Below are 21,422 nucleotides of genomic sequence, written 5' to 3' on the forward strand. Positions count from 1 at the left end.
GACTTAAAAAAAATAAATGTGCACGAAACAGTTTTAAAAGGAATTAAAACTGTGAAGGAGCATGAAAATATAAAGTAGTGAGGGCAAAATGTATACAGAAATACTTAAAGAGCCTCAGCCATTAAATGGCAAATGTTGTTGAAATAACCTAAATATGCATCATTATTAGTTTCTTTTTAAGTTTTTTTTTTTTAATTATTTGTGGCATTATAACTGCAGTTTTGAGTCATTTTTTTCCACTAATAAGTTTTTAGAATGCAGCTAAGGATAAAAAACACTACATATAGATCCACACCAGTTACAAAGCATGTAAACAGTCCATCTTTTATTTAGAAAATCTAAATAAATTAAACATTACCATTAGCTCAAAGCACTAACTCTGCAAAACATGTTTGGGCTCAAGAAAAAAAATATGATGCAACATTTCGCGCCAAGGTTTTTAAATTCATGAGAACTTTTAATGAAATTCTGTTCAATTAACAAGAGAGAGAGAAAGGTATTTTTACTTAACACTTACTTAATGAATGGCAGCATAAACAAGTTTTTGAGTTGATTTTATATATATATATATATATATATATATATATAAAGTCGTCCCAACTTGTATTGTCCATGTCTTAATAACTATAAAAGTTTGAAAATGGACAATTTAAGAAAATTAACTGACTTGTTTCAGTGTCAATGTGGAGAAAAATGAAAATTGTGGTGATCAAATCAATTTAATTATCTCAACTTAAATTTTGATTTTAATTTGATGAATGCAGGAGTTTAAAATACGCACAATATTAAGTTGATGCTATTAGCAGCCTTATTATGTCAACATAATCCATCTCAAATAATGTATACAACTTGAAAGGTTAATATAACTTATTAAATATCGTTGGTTTTTTTTTTTTTTTTTTTTTACAATTTTACAACTTTATTTTTTGTGGTGCACGAAGCCTCACTGAACTTTTTCTTGTCTTTCCTCTTTTCTCTGACACATGAAATAAGTTGCTGCCAGTAGTTTTGAGTTGAGATCTGGGCTCATCTGCTTTAAGCGTGCATGAAGTGGCACCTACTTTAAACAAGGACACTCTGTCCCTCCCCAAAAATAAGTCAAGGCCCCCTTTGTGCATGAGCTGCTGCCCTCTAAACATCCCAACACAGCAGACACTAACTGCTGCTTTTATAATACTAGCACATGGCAGAGTCTTTATTTCTTTATTTTTATATCTTAACCCTGACAGATGCACATGTGGTCAACAACAACAAGTTCTCACTCACAGAGCTACATTTAATCCAGCATGGAAAGAAGTTTTTCTAACTTTAAAAGGCTCTAACGGACAAAGTTCAGGTGATGATTAGGACTCAGAAACTTTAACAGTTAAAAAGTTTAAAACAAAGTTCAGAGAGATGAATAAAGCTGAAATTGCAGCAAATGACAGTCACATTTATCAGGACAGAAAAGGCAGAATATTTGGAAACTGTGGTCATAAATGTGATAAATACAAATTCTGTGAGATAAATGCTACAGTGAATATGCTGATTTTTTTATTACTGCGATTATAAATAAATGAATTTGACGAAGACATATAAGCTGACTTTGAGTAATTATCTAAGTTTTTAATTCGAATCATAATTTTAAAAAAGTTTTTTAAGTTTACTAACAAAAATAAGTTATCCCAAATAGCATTTCCTTATTCTTCAAAAAGATTATGTCACTTAAATGCTATTATTATGAATAAAACTTTGTAAGTTGGCAAAATAAAAATAATTAAGTAGCTCTAGAGTTCACTAGTTAGAGATGCAAACTTCATCAACGAATGCAGAAAGTTTAAATTACACACAATATTAAGTCGATGTAATTAAATTTTATTTTTATCTTGCAATCATACATTGAATGTACACTCAACAAAATATAAATGCAACACTTTTGTTTGGTGCTCCCATTTTTTATGAGATGAACTCAAAGATCTAAAACTTTTTCCACAAACACAATATCACCATTTCTCTCAAATGTTATTCACAAATCTGTCTAAATCTGTGATAGTGAGCACTTCTCCTTTGCTGAGATAATCCATCCCACCTCACAGGTGTGCCATATCAACATGCTGATTAGACACCATGATTAGTGCACAGGTGTGCCTTAGACTGCCCACAATAAAAGGACACTCTGAAAGGTGCAGTTTTATCCCACAGCACAATGCCACAGATGTGGCAAGATTTGAAGGAGCGTGCAATTGGCATGCTGACAGCAGGAATGTCAACCAGAGCTGTTGCTCGTGTATTGAATGTTCTTTTCTCTACCATAAGCCGTCTCCAAGGGCGTTTCAGAGAATTTGGCAGTACATCCACCCCCCAATAAAACAAAACTGCACCTTTCAGAGTGTCCTTTTATTGTGGGCAGTCTAAGGCACACCTGTGCACTGATCATGGTGTCTAATCAGCATGTTGATATGGCACACCTGTGAGGTGGGATGGATTATCTCAGCAAAGGAGAAGTGCTCACTATCACAGATTTAGACACATCTGTGAACAATATTTGAGAGAAATGGTGATATCGTGTATGTGGAAAATGTTTTAGATCTTTGAGTTCTTCTCATTAAAAAAATGGGAGCAAAACAAAAGTGTTGCGTTTATATTTTTGTTGTGTGTAAGTTTCCAATGTGACTCATCAAGATTTTTTACTCATTTAAATAAATTCTTCTAATTACTTGTTTCATGTTATTCAAAAGGAGTATGCTATGTACTTACATTTTTTATTTGCACAACCTTTTAAGTTGACAAAGCTGAAAAAACAGTTGCTCCATTATTAAGTAGTTAGACTTAAGATGCAGAAAAATCAACCCAAATTCATTAAGTTACTTGAACTTAAATTTTTATCTTAACACAACAAACACAGAAATTAGATTTTAAATTACACAAAATATTAAGTTGATGAAATTACATGACATTACTTACTTACTTGACATTATTAAGTCAAGACAACCCATCAAACAAACATTTGCAACTTAAACAGTTAATTTAAATCAGTAAATCAGATTTTTATCTTGTAGTTATAAATTTATTTAGATGGTATTAATAGAGTGCTTTATAACCGTCCTCTCTGCAACAAACTGCAGCCTAAAAACAACTCTCCAATCAAAATTCCACATTTCATGTCAACATAACCCATCAAATTAAATTCATTAAATAATTATGTACAATAATATGTATTTAGTGTAGTGGCCTTAAGGTCTCATTTTGTGGTCGGTCAGGCTGCTACAGTGGATATAAAACTTAGAATTTCCTACTAATACAATTATAAAATAGGAGACTTAATGATTATATGATAACCTGAGCTACAGATGTGTTTTCTACCTCTAATCTACCTGCGTTTCTTCCATGTTCGTGACTCGTTGTGCCCTCAGCAGCTGACTGTCATCAGGACTAATAGGATTGTTACTTATTCAGCTCGTCTTGCATGTTCGCTCCACGTTCAGCAGCTGCATTCACACACCAAACATCTGAGCCGGCGAGCATGTGGAGCAGGTTTGTCTTCGCTTCGGCCTCCTTCTGCTCTCTCAGGCTGCCTGCCAGCATTGTTGGCATAATGCGGAAATCTCCCTCCATCTCCCTTTGCGTCTTCATTTCACCTTTTTTCTGACTTCTGCTCCACTTCTCCCGCCCCACGTCATTTCTCTAAATCATCTCAGGAACCACTTGTGGAAAACGGCGACACGTATACTGTACATAAGTAACAGCCCATTGACCGCGGAGTCAGAGTGCAGCTCATTATTACATTATTGATCCCTTCCAAGGTCAGCTGCTAATCAGACGGTAAAGCTAACCCCCTTTTCATTCACTCAGACTGCTGTCACTCTGCAGCCATTCATCCCGGCCGCCGTTACTCACAGCTCCGGACAGCATTAAAGTAATAATATCAGCTTCTCTTCCACTGTTCGGATACAACTCACAGTGTGCACAATAGGTTGCATAAAGCAGCAGGATGTGATATGAAGCTTTATGCTGAGTTAGGATGATTCCAGCTGCAGGGTGAACTCAGCACAGCGTGATATGACGACAAAACAAGTCAACAAAAAGGAGGACTTTAGGCCAAGGTTCAAAGCATCACATTGTATCAAGCAAGCAGAACCACATTTCCAAGCTAAAAATGTAAACATAGTATAAAGGAAACTAGTTTTTGGATGTCAGAGGATGATACAAGAACATTTCAAAGTCAATGAATATTAATTAAAGTCCAGTTAAAGTCTCTGGAAGAAATATGACACATTTAAATCTGCCTAGAGCAGCTCGACCTCAAAAACTGAGTGACTGAACAAAGAGAAGAGTGACGGAGGCCACCAAGACACCTATGACTACTCTGAAGGAGGTGTAAGCACCACCATGCTTCACGTCGTGATGCTGCCACCACCATGCTTCACGTCGTGATGCTGCCACCACCATGCTACACATCATGATGCTGCCTCCACCACCATGCTTTATGTCAAAATGCCACCACCACGCTTCACATCATGATGCTGCCACCACCACGCTTCACATCGTGATGCTGGCACCACCACGCTTCACGTGTGATGCTGGCACCACCTTCACATCGTGATGCTGGCACCACACGCTTCACGTTGTGATGCTGGCACCACCATGCTTCACGTTGTGATGCTGGCACCACACACTTCACGTTGTGATGCTGGCACCACCATGCTACACATCATGATGCTGCCTCCACCACCGTGCTTTATGTCAAAATGCTGCCACCACGCTTCACATCATGATGCTGCACCACCACGCTTCACGTCGTGATGCTGGCACCACCACGCTTCACGTCGTGATGCTGGCACCACCACGCTTCACGTCGTGATGCTGGCACCACCACGCTTCACGTCGTGATGCTGGCACCACCACGCTTCACGTCGTGATGCTGGCACCACCACTTCACGTTGTGATGCTGGCACCACCAGGCTTCACGTCGTGATGCTGGCACGCTTCACATCATGATGCTGGCACCACCACGCTTCGCTTCACTTCGTGATGCTGGCACCACCACACTTCACGTTGTGATGCTCACTGCACAATGATGCTGCCTCCACCATGCTACACATCATGATGCTGCCTCCACCACCGTGCTTTATGTCAAAATGCTGCCACCACCACGCTTCACATCGTGATGCTGGCACCACGCTTCACATCATGATGCTGGCACCACCACGCTTCACATCGTGATGCTGGCACCACCACGCTTCACGTCGTGATGCTGGCACCACCACGCTTCACATCTGATGCTGGCACCACCACGCTTCACATCGTGATGCTGGCACCACCACGCTTCACATCGTGATGCTGCACCACCATGCTTCACGTCGTGATGCTGCCACCACCATGCTACACATCATGATGCTGCCTCCACCACGTGCTTTATGTCAAAATGCTGCCACCACCACGCTTCACATCGTGATGCTGGCACCACCATTCACGTCGTGATGCTGGCACCACCATGCTTCACGTCGTGATGCTGCACCACCATGCTTCACGTCGTGATGCTGGCACCACCATGCTTCACGTCGTGATGCTGGCACCACCATGCTTCACGTCGTGATGTTGCCACCACCATGCTTCACAGTGGGGATGGTGTGTTTATGATGACGTTTGATGTCTGCAAAATACTCTGATGGACAAAAGGCTTCATTATTGTATCATCAGACCAAAGAACATTCTTCTAGTTGACTTCAGAGTCTCCAAAATGTCTTCTGCTGAACTATGGTCAAGATTTAATATGAGCTTTTTCCAACATCTCTTGTCACTCTTCCTCAAAATCGTAACTGGTGAAGAACACCCAGCAGTTCTTGAACAGCCTCTTCCATCTCAGCTGCTGAAGCTTGTAACTCCTTCAGAGGAGTCATAGGTGTCTAGGTGGCCTCCATCAATTTTTTGTTTTCTTGCATTGTCGCTTATTTTTTGAGGGCAGTCTGGTCTATGCAGAATAACGCACGTCCTCAAAATATACATATATATAAAATATTTGATAACTTTTCTCAGATTGTTGAGGCAGGATTTCAGGAATATACTGCTTGAATACCAAGACAGCCATTGGGGAACAAGGACTTGTTTACTTGTGACCTTCTGTGTTTCCTTTCAGAACTGGCATCTTTCAGAGGATACAAATTATCTGTGGGATGGGATTTCAGTAAGGCCAACTGCCAAACAGCCTCGCTCATTTTGTATCCACAGATTGGTCTCTGCGGTTTATATTTTCACCTTGACACTTGTTAAAATTCCTGGCTGTAAAAGCTCAATCTACAAAGTAGCCGGAGCCACAGTAACTATAACCTGGTTCCTTGAAAACAACAAGGCGCCGGCGCTGAAATGGGTCAAAGGCCTACTTCTGATGGGCAACAAGAGCTTCAATGTGTCGCCTATTCATGACTTCGGGTCCCAGGACGGCTAATTAATTTTCTGAGAGCTGGAAAACAAAAACTGTTGCTTTATATTCTCGTCCAAAAGTTTCTGCGGCGAAGGTCACGACACGCTATTAACATCACAACCCCGACATTGTTTTAGTCGAATGAGCAGCGACATATATGAGCTCTCATTTCCATTCAGCAGCTTCATCAAACCGTCTCGCTCGGCTTGCTATACTTCTCTCCCTACTGTAACCTCCTCCCTAATTTCACCTTCACCTTAATCTCTCTTAATCTGTCATGATCTAAATATACATAGAACATGTGAAGCCACAGCCTTAGTAGCATTAGGAAAATCCTGTAACCTCTGTGTAAAACAATGTCAGGGAAAACTGCAACCTTGATAGCTAAGAGGTCAACAGCCTTAGGTCTTCATACTGTGATGTTGTCCAGCTTTAATGGATCTAATAAGTCCAGTGGCATGAAATTATCAGCTTCTGTTTGCAAAAATGCAGCATTATTGTCCAGATTTGTGCACAGTGGAGTTCCAGGTACAGGCAGGAAAATAAACCCTGCAAATCTAATTGTAGCCTCACAATTAAATACCTTTAGATCAGCAAGTTGCAATATATTATGTCTTTAAAGGGAGGTTGTTGAAGGAATAGTGAACGTATAATAAATATGCCATTTTCTTTTGCTGAAAGTTAGCCGAAAACTGTAAATACAGCAGGTCCTCGGTTTAACGACGTCCTCGCTACGGCGTTTCGTGTTATGTCGCCATCTCCCCTAAATTCATTAAGAAGTCTTGTTCATCATTCCGACGTGAACGTACATTGCGACATTAGGACAATTTTTGCATAGGAACTAGTTGGTGAGTGAGCGGGATGAATACATCGTCACGCTGTGCTTAACCCTTTACGCTTCAGGCGTCGTAGAATGTACCGCCGGTGGTTAAACCTACTAATTGCATAGGATTTCAAGAATGTCCGACGGCTGCAAAACCCGATTATACAAACACTATACGCCGATGGAAGCTTAGATTCTCATGAATCCGCCGGTATAAACCACTTTCAGATGCGATTACCACAGCGGGTGAGAAAAACACATTTGGTCCGACAAAAACAAATATTCATCCATCCGTTTCTCTATACACGGCTTCAACGCACACAGCGCGACTCACATTTCGGGTTCATATTACACACAGAAAAAAAAGATCCACAAAAACGGCCATAATCCAACCTTTTACATCCAGACAACACAAGCCAGTAAACTATTTTGTCCAAAACATGTCTGAAGTCGGTATAAAATCCACAAATCGTCGTTTTTCAAGGAATCACTCGCGATGTTGCGGTCCAATATTCCTGTAATTTTTTCGTAATTTTTTTATTTAAAAATAGAATATTAGCGATTTTTGTACTGGAAAACGGCTGGAATTGACTGAAGCTTAAAGGGTTAAGGAGGAGACGGCTTTGTTTACATTAGACAGTTGTAGCCACAAGAGTGAGTGAAGATTAAGGTGAAAATCAAGTTACGCTGTGCCGTAGAAAGAGAATTTTAGATGCAAGTCAAAGACCCCCTGTAAAAATTTAATTTCCCTCGGGATTAATAAAGTATCTATCTACCATAGTCAGTTTATCTATCTATCTATCTAAAAAACAGAGTCCACAAGCTCAACTTAGCTTAAAAAATGGGCAGTTTGGCTCTTTAACAAATAAAAAAAAAACAATAAAATCTTAGTGCTTAGTAATTCTAAACATGTTGTTGAAGCCAGGATGCACGACTTTTACATCCACCGTGAACGCCTGTTACATTCAAGACAAATAAGTTCACACAACGCTGATGAAGCCGATCACCAACAGGTGAATCTTTCTGAATTTCGCAGTATATCAGAGTTTTACATCTGGTTTCTGTGACATTAGGACACTGGTGCACCACTGTCAGCCAGTAATGGTGGGAAAGATGCGTTCCACACTGCATACATACTTTTAGTACATAAGTTCAGGTAAAGGTGGTTTAAAGAGCTCAAGACTGTACAGCAGCTCTTCTCTCAAAATAAAGGCGTTCTCACTGAAAACATCAACAATGGTGACAACTTCTGCCTTATAAAGTTGTTTTTTTTTTAGCCTTTTTGGCTTTACTGGACAAGTTAGTAGACAGGCAGACAGGAAAGTAGGGAGAAGTAAAGGACCGGGAGCTGGAATCAAACCCAGGCACTGTGTCGGGGAAGATAGCCCCTGATCATGGGTCGCTCGCTCAACCAGTTGAGCTATCTGGGCACCCTGGCTTTTGCCTATTTGAGGAAAATTCCACTCTGGAGGCCGTATTCAAAAGTTTTATTGTCTCAAACGCCATTTCTGTGTAAAAGAGCAGCAACAAAACCTTTGTATTTCATCCTAAAATCGCTGTAATATAAATGGAGCCTCAATGTTTCTCTCATGTAGGACATAGTTTGGTAGTATGTGTGCTGGGATGGACCCTCAGAATAAAACGGTTCCCTACCTGGACAGAGCGATCTCGGCCTTCTGCCTGGCGATGTCCGCCGCCTTCTGCGCTCCCTCCACGGCTCGGTCCACCTTCTCCCGGATCTTACTGGCCCGGAGCGGGATCAGGTTCTTCCTCTTGCCGCTGACCAGGATGTTCTGCTTGTACTTTCCTTCCTCTTTGGTTCCGTCGGGGAACGTTGTGCAGCCGTAGCCGTGGCGCTTGTTGCTCAGCCACTCGCCCTCGTACTGCAGCCCGTCGGACCGCCGGCTCACACCAAACCCGGTCCGTTTGTCGTTCTTCCACTCGCCGCAGTACGTCTCCGTTGCTGTGGCGTCCACGTCGTCGTCGGCGACGGCCAACTCTGCGTCTGCATCTCCAAGGCTGCAGAGGTGAAAGGTCACACAGGGTCAGATTAAATCATTTTAACAAATAAAACAAATACTATGAAGAACAAAAAACTGTTGATTGGGAAGTAATCTTTTTTGAAAATCACAAAATAATTAGCCAGAAACTATAAAAACAAACACAAAACTACATTAATTTAAGCTTAGAATTGTGATTTTTCATCAAAATCGCTTTATAAAAAACTTATACTATAGCCAATAGTCACGTGACAAACGTTCAAGGAATCTTCACCTGAACTGGTTGTGCTTCTACAGAGCGGAAAAGCAAATAAAACACGTTTGATCATTAAAAAAATAGCAGCATGGCTCAAATATGGTATGCAGAGGATCAAATGATCAGCAAGTTGTTGGAAAATACATTCAGCATGGTGAAATATCTTTGTAAACGTGATGTGCAGAGTTTGTAAAGACTGTAAAATGAGAATTTGTAAATATCTATTGTATTTCCTCCCATTTCCATTGCAAACTACTTCTAATACTTTTATAGGGAAAACAACCAGAAATTAGACAAAATATGTTTTTACGTTACGGTCAGGAAAATATACAGACATTGCCTAAATGAGAATCAGAGAGTCTTTTAGTCTCCAGCTAGTTAAAAACGAGCTTGAGAACAGTGAAATAAAGTGTTTTAATCGCATTTAACTGATCTTTGTTGCTGTTCGCTGCACTCTAGAGCCCTGCCAACTTGCTTTTTCTTTCCGATTCTAGTTTATTCTAAACATGTTGCAACTACTTCTAATACTTTTAGAGCGAAAACATCCGGAAAAGAGATGAAACCCACTTTTAAATCAAATTAAAATGCACCTTTTTCCTTGAAAACAGATGCATTCACAGTGTCTCTCAGATATTTCTTTTCATTTGCTCATCCCTCAAGTATTTTTGAATCTACAATTTACAGACGTTCCTAAATATAAACCAGAGAAGCTTCTAATCTCCATCTAGTTACTGCAGCTCAGACAGGTGTGAGACCAAAAAATTAGATTGAAAATAGAGAAATAGTGTTCTAGTCTCACTGAACTGATCTTTGTTGCTGTTCGCTGGACTCTGGAATCCTACCAACTTACTGTTTCTTCCCATTTTTGCAACTATTTGATATACGGTAGTTTTACAGCAAAAGCATCCAGAAATGAAATGAAAAACATTTTTAAAATTACAGTTCTGAAAATGAAAATGCGCCTTTTTCTTAAAAATTTTCAAAAAGATGCATTCACAGTGTCTCTCGGATATTTCTTTTCATTTGCTCATCCCTCAGGTCGTTTTGAAGCTACAATTTAGACATTTCCTAAATAAAACCCAGAGAAGCTTCTAGTCTCCAATTGGTTATTGCAGCACAGCAATTCAGACGATTGTGAGACCAAAAATTAGCTTGAAAATAGTAAAACACAGTGTTCTAGTCTCATTTATCTGATCTTTGTTGCCGTTTTCTGCACTCTGGAGTTCTGTCAACTTGAGTTTCTCCCTGATTCTTAACACGTTGCAATTTCTTCTGATCATTTCAGAGCGAAAACATCCAGAAAAGAGATGAAACACACTTTTAAATCAAATGAAAATACATCTTTTCTTAAAAACAGATGCATTCATGTCTCTCTCAGATATCTCTTTTAATTTGCTCGTCCCTGTCGGTTCATATAGACTCCTGTTTGGTCAGGAAGCCTCTGCACAGCTCCTGTGTTGGTCCAGAATAATAATAAGTGTCCTGCTGACTTGTTTTCATCTCGCCTCCTCAGACCCATTAATTAGATTTATATTTCCCCATGGTATGTTTTCAGCGGCCCGGCACATGATTTATTTCTGTAATATGTTCACAACATGCACCATCCACTGATAAAAAAACCAACACAACGGTAAATAATTGATCAACAGCAATACTTGTGATGCATTTTAGCCTTTAAAGAAGCTTCTCCGTGCGTGTTTGAAGCAGTCGAATGGATTAAAAAAACCTCAAAGTTTCTCTCCTGGTCGGCTTTGCCAATAATCAATCAGACCTGATAAGCTGCTGTCAGCCACTTTGCCAACAAACAGGTTAAGAGCTGCTGACTGTTGTCGTCTTGTAATTGGTGCCTTTAAAAATAAGCCTGCCTTAAGCCAGCATTCTGGGAATTTGACGCACAAATGGACTTTTCCTTGTAGTTTTTAACCAGCTTGTTCACTTTCTAATTGACTCTGAATTAAATGATTGCTCCGGAAAACAATAGATGGCACCAGAGCAGAGGGAACAAACACAATCGGCTTATCGCTGAATGACTCAACGTATTCCTGGAAACCTTTGATCCGGCACCAGTCCAGCTCACCGGGAAACCGACCTCTGACCTATTGGCCAATTTGGACGCTATGCCAATCCATTTTAGAGACACTTAAGCAGGACAGGTGCCTGTTGTTGCCTCGATTCTCCGTCCTCCAGATGAAGGACAGTTTTCTTCTGCAGCACGTCATTTCATTCACTCACGACGGAGCCGATGTGCGACACAGAAATACGTCCTAAAGTCACGACAGCCGGTATTTTACAGCAGCAAGAAAAAAACTATCTTCCACTCACAATGAAAAGTTGAATTAAGAACTAATGAATTGTTAAAAAAAGTTAAAGTTTTATAGTAGTGCTAAGCTCTAATTTTTCATACAGGTTTCAGTCCAAGGGAAAAATGACTTCTGTTACAGAGTCTTGAAATAAGGCAAACTTGTGTAGAAAATTTTCAGATTTACCCATTTTGTAATTGTTTTAAAGCAATAGAAAATATGTACATATGTGAAGCAGGGGTGTTAAACATGCGGCCTGTGGGTCCACTCCGGCCCACAGGACGACTTTGTAAAGTGCAGAAATTACAGAGAAGACATTAACTGCAAATTGTAAAACTAGAAATTTTAAATAATTTCTAGACCATTACAAGCTGTTTTGATCATAAAGTAAAATACTAGATTGCTCATTGTTCTTTTATCATTTTGTGTCTCATTTTTGTAATTTTTTTCTTGTTTTTTTGTCTGACTTTTGTTGTTTGTCTCATGTTTTTGTCGTTTTGGGTTTCCTTTTGTCTCGCTTGTGTTTGTCCATTTTGTTTTTGCTTTGTTTCTCGCTTCTTGTCTCATTTTTGTCATTTGTCCATTTTTTGTTGCTTTGTAACTTTTTTTGTCTAACTTCTTGTCTCTTTTTTAGTTTAGTTTTGTTTGTCACAATTTTTATCATTTTGTGTCTCGCTGTTGTTGTTTGGTCTTTGTCTTTTGTAATATTTTGTCTTGTTTTGTTGTTTTGTCTTTTTTGTCTGACTTTTGTTATGTTGATCAAGTAAAATACTAAATCATTCAGTTCCAGATACCTGTAACTAAATGCTTTGCACCTTTGCAGACACTTTTTTTTTTTGAAGAAATTTCAGGTTGTTCATGATGTTTTGTAAAAAGATGGCTTATTAAATGTGAACATTTTCAAAATGAACTTTTTTGCACTAAGACAAAGGAAAAAATTGGAGTTGTAATAATTTATGGGTTATCATGTTCTGCTTTTAGTGGTCCGGCTCACTGGAGATCAGATTGGGCTGAATGTGGCACTGAGCTAAAATGAGTTTTGATATGCCCGATATAAACCATTAACTTATATGTTGTCCCTAAAAAATGTGAAAAATGGACACATCAAAACATTTGCCATTATTTGCATGAAAAAAACAACCATAATGAGTGACTGACAATGATAAATCATCTTTTTTTTATCAGTTCTTGTGCAGATTTTACTTGTTTTGTTAAATTACAGATAAACTAGTAAAACCACAGAGACAGTATTAATGTATGTGGTAGCGGCCCAAAAATAATATCTGAATCTGTCATTTGTACTTTTACACTTGACCACAAATTGCACCATTTTTGCTACATTTTAAAGAGCAAAAATTTGCAAAATTTTAAATATATTTGTCGTTATTTAAAAGAAATGTATATCAGGAACCAAAAGAAAGCTTTTATACACTGTTCTTTTACAGATTTCATGTTGTGTTAAATTACAGATAGCAAAATCACAGAAACAGCATTTGCTTATATGTTGACTGAAAAAAAAGAAAAAGGCCAAAATTATTTTATGTCCAAGTGAAAAAATCGATATTTCTACAAATAGCAATTTGTTGTTTTTTTTTTTTTTTACAACACTTGAACTAAAATTTGTCTATTTTCATGAAAAAACTTGGTAAAAGCGAGTTGACGGGCAATTTTTTAAAAGATTTTATCTCAGAAAGTATTTGATATATCAAGCTAGAATTTCATAAACATCTCACAAATACACACGTAGACAAAATTGTTGGTACCCCTCAGTTAAAGAAGGAAAAACCCACAATTCTCACTGAAATCACTTGAAACTCACAAAAGTAACAATAAATAAAAATTTATTGAAAATTAAATAATCAAAATCAGCCGTCACTTTTGAATTGTTGATTAACATAATTATTTAAAAAAACAAACTAATGAAATAGGGCTGGACAAAAATGATGGTACCCATAACTTAATATTTTGTTGCACAACCTTTTGAGGCAATCACTGCAATTAAACGATTTCTGTATTTGTCAATGAGCGTTCTGCAGCTGTCAACAGGTATTTTGGCCCACTCCTCATGAGCAAACAGCTCCAGTTGTCTCAGGTTTGATGGGTGTCTTCTCCAAATGGCATGTTTCAGCTCCTTCCACATATGTTCAATGGGATTCAGATCTGGGCTCATAGAAGGCCACTTTAGAATAGTCCAACGCTTTTCTCTCAGCCATTCTTGGGTGTTTTTGGCTGTGTGTTTTGGATCGTTGTCCTGTTGGAAGACCCATGACCTGCGACTGAGACCAAGCTTTCTGACACTGGGCAGCACATTTCTCTCCAGAATGCCTTGATAGTCTTCAGATTTCATCGTACCTTGCACACTTTCAAGACACCCTGTGCCAGATGCAGCAAAGCAGCCCCAAAACATTACTGAGCCTCCTCCATGTTTCACCGTAGGGACAGTATTCTTTTCTTCGTATGCTTGGTTTTTGAGTCTATGAACATAGAGTTGATGTGCCTTACCAAAAAGCTCCAGTTTGGTCTCATCTGTCCAAAGGACATTCTCCCAGAAGCTTTGTGGCTTGTCAACATGCATTTTTGCAAATTCCAGTCTGGCTTTTTTATGAGTTTTTTTCAGCAGTGGTGTCCTCCTTGGTCGTCTCCCATGAAGTCCACTTTGGCTCAAACAACGACGAATGGTGCGATCTGACACTGATGTACCTTGGCCTTGGAGTTCACCTTTAATTTCTTTGGAGGTTGCTCTGGGCTCTTTGGATACAATTCCAACGATCCGTCTCTTCAATTTGTCATCAATTTTCCTCTTGCGGCCACGTCCAGGGAGGTTGGCTACTGTCCCGTGGGTCTTGAACTTCTGAATAATATGAGCCACTGTTGTCACAGGAACTTCAAGCTGTTTAGAGATGGTCTTATAGCCTTTACCTTTAAGATGTTTGTCTATCATTTTTTTTCGGATGTCCTGGGACAATTCTCTCCTTCGCTTTCTGTTGTCCATGTTCAGTGTGGTACACACCTTTTCACCAAACAGCAGGGTGACTACTTGTCTCCCTTTAAATAGGCAGACTGACTGATTATGAGTTTGGAAACACCTGTGATGTCAATTAAATGACACACCTGAGTTAATCATGTCACTCTGGTCAAATAGTTTTCAATCTTTTATAGAGGTACCATCATTTTTGTCCAGGCCTGTTTCATTAGTTTGTTTTTTTAAATAATTATGGTAATCAACAATTCAAAAGTAATGGCTGTTTTTGATTATTTAATTTTCAATAAATTTTTATTTATTGTTGCTTTTGTGAGTTTCAAGTGATTTCAGTGAGAATTGTGGGTTTTTCCTTCTTTAACTGAGGGGTACCAACAATTTTGTCCACGTGTGTACACAAATTTTACACAAGCATCTTTTTTGTGTAAATCCGAGATTGCTGGTGTGGACGTTGTTTCAAAGATGTAATGATTTGAGTTGAAATGACTCGTAAATCAACGTAACCCTATGTACTTCAGAATAAAACAACTAAACTACTCTTTTGGGTTCTTGGAGACATTTCATCTTCATCCAACAGGTTTATTAAGTTTTACTGAAGAACCCAAAAGAGAAATTCAGGTGCTTTCTACTGAAACTCTGAGGATTAAAATGGCAGACATAAATGGACTTAGTTCCCAGAATGCATTGCTGCAAAATTAAACCAGAGCTTTGATTGTATCCTCATGTTTTGTTTATGGTTTGGGCCTCACTGAGCCTGGACCTGCAGCAGAAGCTTCCCTCCACCAGCTCCTGTTCTTACCTGATGGTCGAGTTGATATCGGAGGCTGCAGACGACACGGTGCTCATCCCGGCTTCGCTCCTGAACGAGCTCTGTTTGGACCTCTGGGAGGCCAGAGAGCTCCTGGACTCGGACTTCCTCAGCTTGAGCCCGGACAGGATGGACCTCCGGAACAAGCCGCCCTTCCTCTTCCCCTTCAGCAGTTCGGCCTCGCTGTGCGCCGTCAGGACGAAGCCTCCCCGAGACACCGCCGGGCTGCTGCCGCTGCTGCCGGTGCTGCACATGGAGACGCTGGTGGACAGAGTGCCGGGAACCGGAGGAGGTCCGGGAACCACGGCGCCGGTCCGGTCCAGCAGAGCCGTGCCATTACTGTGTTCTGAACCGGAGCGGAGAGAGTTTATGGAGGTCCGGAGCGGCGAGCGGATGACGGCCGCCATGCCATACGGGACGCTCTGACGGACGCCGTAGCCGTGTCGCATCCCGCCAACCCACTGGCCCTGGAACGTTCCTGAAACAAGAGAACAAACATGTCTTAGACCAGAAACGTTCCTAAAGACGAGACAACAAACATGTCTTAGTCCAAAAATGTTCTTGAAGACGAGACAACAAACATGTCTTAGTCCAGAAATGTTCCTGAAGACGAGAGAACAAACATGTCTTAGTCCAGAAACTTTCCTAAAGACGAGAGAACAAACATGTCTTAGACCAGAAATGTTCCTGAAGACAAGAGAACAAACATGTCTTAGTCTAGAAACTTTCCTGAAGACGAGACAACAAACATGTCTTAGTCCAGAAACGTTCATGAAGACGAGACAACAAACATGTCTTAGTCCAGAAACGTTCATGAAGACGAGACAACAAACATGTCTTAGTCCAGAAACGTTCATGAAGACGAGACAACAAACATGTCTTAGTCCAGAAACGTTCATGAAGACGAGACAACAAACATGTCTTAGACCAGAAATGTTCCTGAAGACAAGAGAACAAACACGTCTTAGTTCAGAAACCTATTTTGAAGGTAAACCAAACCAGTTGTCAATAAAGTTGAGTTTAACACTTTACAGTTCAAACAAGTGAGTCGCTACAAGTGAGGAACCAACAGGAGACGACCCTCATATTTAACGACTAGAATCGGTGTCTGTATCGTAGATAATGAAGAGCTAGCAGTCAACACACACTATATATTAAGAAACCATTATGTGATTATTAGCTCATTAACATCTGAGGATAGCAATGCTTCTCTTCATTCGTTGCTAATTACTCACTAATTCATTCTTTTTGTGCTTCTTCTGGTTTGTTATTAAGGAACTGATTGAAGTTCTCAGCAAAAACACACTTTGTGAAGATAAAATGTGATATAAAACAACCAAAATATGCCAAAAAATGACTGCAAAGAATATAAAAAAACTACACTGACACATAAAACTAAATGTGACTCAAAATTACCTAAATGTGACAGAAACATGAAGACAATACAACAGCAAGCAACAAAAATTCATACAAAAATTCAGAAAAAAAACATGTAAAACAACCCAAATTTGGTAGAAAATGACCAGAATAGGACATAAGTTGAGCAAACTATTATACAAAACAACAAAAACGTGATGCAAAACACCCCAAAAAACATGCAAAACAACCAAAATGAAATGCAAAATAACCGAAATGTGGCACAAAACAAGCAGAATGTCACAAAATGACCACAAAAGAATGTAAAAAAAAAAATTGATATAAAAAACTAAACGTGACCCAAAATGGCCAAAATGTGACAGAAAAATAAAGATAATACAATAGCAAGCAACAAAATTGATACAAAAATACAGAAAAACATGTAAAACAATGCAAATTTAAAAGAAAATGACCAGAATAGGACGTAAGTTGACCAAACTATTATACAAAACGGCCAAAATGTGAAACAAAACACTCAAAAAAACATGCAAAACAACCAAATTGAAATGCAAAATATCAGAAATGTGATATAAAACAAGCAGAATATGTCACAAAACATGCAAAATACCCAAAATGTGACATAAAACAACCAAAATATGCAAAAAAATGACTGCAAAAGGATGTAAAATAATAAAATCTGATAGAAAAAAACTAAATGTGACTCAAAATAACCAAAATCTGACAGAAAAATAAAGACAATACAACAGCAAGCAACCAAAATTGGTACAAAAATACAAAAAATAACATGTAAAACAACCCAAATTTGATAGAAAAGGACTTTAATCCATCTCTCCACAACAGTTTTATTTATTTATTATCATTTTCCATAACTGCATTTTTATTATTACTTGAATCGATCACTGTAATGAAGTCACTTTAATTGTGGGTGCGCTAAAGCCAGCAGCTCCTTATTTATCCGGCTGTTCCTGGCGTGTATTTGTGTGTTGTACTGTGTAGTAAAGTACTGGTACTACTGTAGTACCTGGGAGTAGCCTCTTCTTGTCACTCCATTCATTCAAACCTCTGCATCCCTGCTGCATAACAGTCCTCACATCTCGGCGTTGCAGGAAAACTAGGCCACCCGAGTGTGCGTATGTGTGTTTCCGTCATTCCTCTACGCTCAAACGGAAGTGTGTGTTCCAATCGGAGGCGATCCAGCAATCCGTCCGCCTGCCGGTACTTCTGATGTAACAGCTCTGATTCATTCTCAAGCAAAACTACATGTCCATATAAGGACCGCAGCCATCGCACAACGCTCTCACAAACGTTCCCCTCGTGGGCTCCGAGTGTCGAGAGGAGCTGAATGAACCGATCCGGCGAGCCAATCGTGTTCGGAGAAACACCCAAACACACACCGATGGAGGTTTGAAAGGCAGCAGCAGAAGCAACAACAAGGTTCTGTCGAGTCTGAACCTGCTTCTGTCAACTTCTACCTGAACAGAGTCACAGCTGGACGGAACATCTGGACGGACCTTTGTCATCGAGTCGCCACACAGCTGGACGACCGTATGGAAGACGGATCAAAGAACGTCTACACACAAACGCCAACAACCCGACAAACTATTTTCATTGTTCTAAAAACATTCTGCAAAGTTGTAGTTCTAGTGGCAAGTTTTATTTTAGTTCTTTGAGTGTCTTAAATAGGAACATGGGTACAGCATAGGAACAGTTTTAATCACGTTCCAAAGAAAACGTATAGATTTAATGTTCAAAGAATGCTTTAAGGACATTTATCAATCTTTATCGATTATAATGATGTTCCTACCAGGTCAAAAGTGAACTAAGACAGAATGTTTTTTGAATGTTCTTAGTTTATTATCGAGTAACATTGCAGGGACGTGCTATAAATGTTCTGAGAAAGTTTTGCAAAGTTCTAGTAATGTTTTTTAAGCTGGAAGTTTTATTTTAGTTCTTTCAATGTTCTTCAGTAGGAATATAGGTACAGCATTGGAACAGTTCTAATCATGTTCCAAAGAAAACATAAATCTAAAGTTCAAAGAATGTTTTAAGGATATTTCTCAATTCAAAAGATGCTCCTACATGGTAGAACGTGAACTAAGAGAATGTTTTCAAATAGGAACAGGTACAGCATCGGAACATTACTGGCTTTTCCACAACTACAAGTTCTAATCATGTTTGAAAGAAAACATTTAAATCTAATGTTCAAAGAATGCTTTAAGGACATTTATCGATTTGAATGATGTTTCTATGAGGTAGAAGATGAACTAAGAAAGTTTTTTGAATGTTCTTACTTTGTTGTCATGTACTATTGTGGGGACGCACTAATGTTTTTTAGGTGGGAAGTTTTATTATAGTTCTCTGAATGTCTTAAATAGGAACATAGGTACAACATGGGAACAGTTCATGATTCAACAGAATCATGTTCAAATGAAAACATTAAAACCTAATGTTCAAAGAACGTTTTAAGGATATTTATCGATTCAAATGATGTTCCTACAGCATAAAAAGTGAACTAAGACAGAATGTTTTTAAATGTTTGAAAGTTCCAGTTGTTGTTCCGTAAAAATGGGGAAACTTGCTATAAACATTCCAGTTCTGGAGTTCTAGTAATGTTTACAATAGGAAGTTTAAACTTAGTTACCAGAAAGTTCTTCTTAGACTTAAACATCTCTGAAGATGTTCAAAAAATGTTCTGAATGTTGCACTGACAACATTCTTCCTTTTTGTTATTGCGTAAAGTTGTGGGAACGTTTAATAGAACAATGTTCTCAACAGTTGAAATTTCAGGAACACTTTTAAAACCAAATTTTTTTGTCATCTGAGACCTGGAGAACATGTTGAAAATTTCTTTTGAATGTTGGTTTCAGCATGTTTGTCCTTTATCATGTAACATTGTGGAAAAGTTTAAAGAAAAACGCTGTTCTGAGAGCGTTCTTCCTTCGTTATCATATGACACTGTGGAACACTTTATAGATTTTATAGTATGTTCCCTCAACAACATCCCTAAAACATCCTCAGAACACCTTTGTTAATATATCACATTACAGGAACATCCGAAGACATAAAAACTACAAGAATTATACGTACATAAATAATGTAAAGAACATTCTGTCATCTAATGTCCTAATGACGTCTTGATAATGTTCTAAATGTTGAACTGAGAACTTACTTCCTTTATTATCATTGTGGAAACGTCGTATAAAAGAACATTCTACAATGTTTTCCTCAACAAAAAGGCAAAATGTTCTGCCTTCAATATATCACATCACAAAAATGTTATTAAAAAGTTCTCCATAAAAAAAATATCTGAGGCTTTGAAAACATCTTGAAAACATTGTGAGAACATTTTAGAGAAAAACTTGTTCTCAGAAAGTTCCCCAAAGTTCTAGCAATGTTTTCAGTGGGAAGTTCTTTCAGAAGAGCATTCTGGTAACTAAAACTAGTTGACTATGAGAACTCTTTTTCTCACAACGCTTTTTATTCTAGCTGGGCCCAGAAAGCAGGGAACGTTCCCACAACATTAGCAAACATCACCTACAGTTCTAATAATGTTTAAAAGTTTAGATGTAATGTTGAAAGAACAATTTAAGGATGGTAAAAGTTACCCAAGATAAAGCATTTTAGCTGCAGTGACGATGATTGGAGGACGCTGGGAACGAATTACAGAACATTTTGCTATTGAATGCTCCACAATGTTCTATGATGATTCTCAAGGACGTTCTCAATGCAACATTCAGAAAACGTTAGATTGTTAGGGGAAAATGATCTAGCAATGTTATCACCAAGACTTTCTAGAATGTCTTCAGTTATTCCGACTTTAAGAAGATCATTAAAGAGACTAGAACTTGACAGAACATTCTCAGAACGTTTTCCTCCTGTAGCTTCAGTAGGACTCTTCATGCATGACTTGTAATGGAGTATTTTTGACTTCACTGTGTGGGTACTTTTTCAATAAGTAAAAGATCAGAATGTATTCAGGGCCAATGTTCTGCATTAGTTGCAGGTACCAAAGAAAAACTGGCAGCTGAGAGTGTAAATGAATAAATATATGTAAAACAGTGAGTGGGTTTTTGCTTTTTTATGATTTCTTGGAATCCTGTCCAGCCTTAATCAGCGATGCCGAGGAAATTAAATATTCAGTGGAGCTGCTTCTCCAAAGTCTGCTGTCGCTCTCCAAGGTGCTGAAAAACAATCTTAAGGACGGATATTTTCTCCCAGTATCAAACCTATTTACAGTTTAGGAAACAGATCTTATACAAACATGAATATTCTCATTATATGTCATTACTTTTCCTCTGGTTTACTCTTTAGATTCTTCTGACACAATTTTCAGCACAACTCGTTCCACAGCTTTGACAAAACCAATATGAGTTAGATATCAAAATGTATGGCGAGATAGAGAATGGTACGTTGTGACTTTTGTTAGTGATTCTTCATACGGTTTTTACGTAATCCGTAAAAAGCTACACTAAAAAAGT

General features: G+C 38.7%; 1 protein-coding gene across 1 annotated transcript in view; it reads right to left on the bottom strand.

Annotated features, from left to right (window-relative positions):
• jph3b (junctophilin 3b) overlaps positions 1-21,422 on the bottom strand; it is an 82,664-nt gene that overhangs the window by 42,842 nt on the left and 18,400 nt on the right. Inside the window, exons 2-3 of the mRNA XM_022217495.2 lie at positions 15,559-16,045; positions 8,877-9,242 (exon numbers count right to left, since the gene is read on the bottom strand). Of these exons, the coding sequence (XP_022073187.1) occupies positions 8,877-9,242; positions 15,559-16,045 (853 nt within the window). The remainder of the gene's footprint in view (positions 1-8,876; positions 9,243-15,558; positions 16,046-21,422) is intronic.

Source organism: Acanthochromis polyacanthus, chromosome 8 (assembly GCF_021347895.1).
Source record: "Acanthochromis polyacanthus isolate Apoly-LR-REF ecotype Palm Island chromosome 8, KAUST_Apoly_ChrSc, whole genome shotgun sequence".
Taxonomy (NCBI): Eukaryota; Metazoa; Chordata; class Actinopteri; family Pomacentridae; genus Acanthochromis; species Acanthochromis polyacanthus.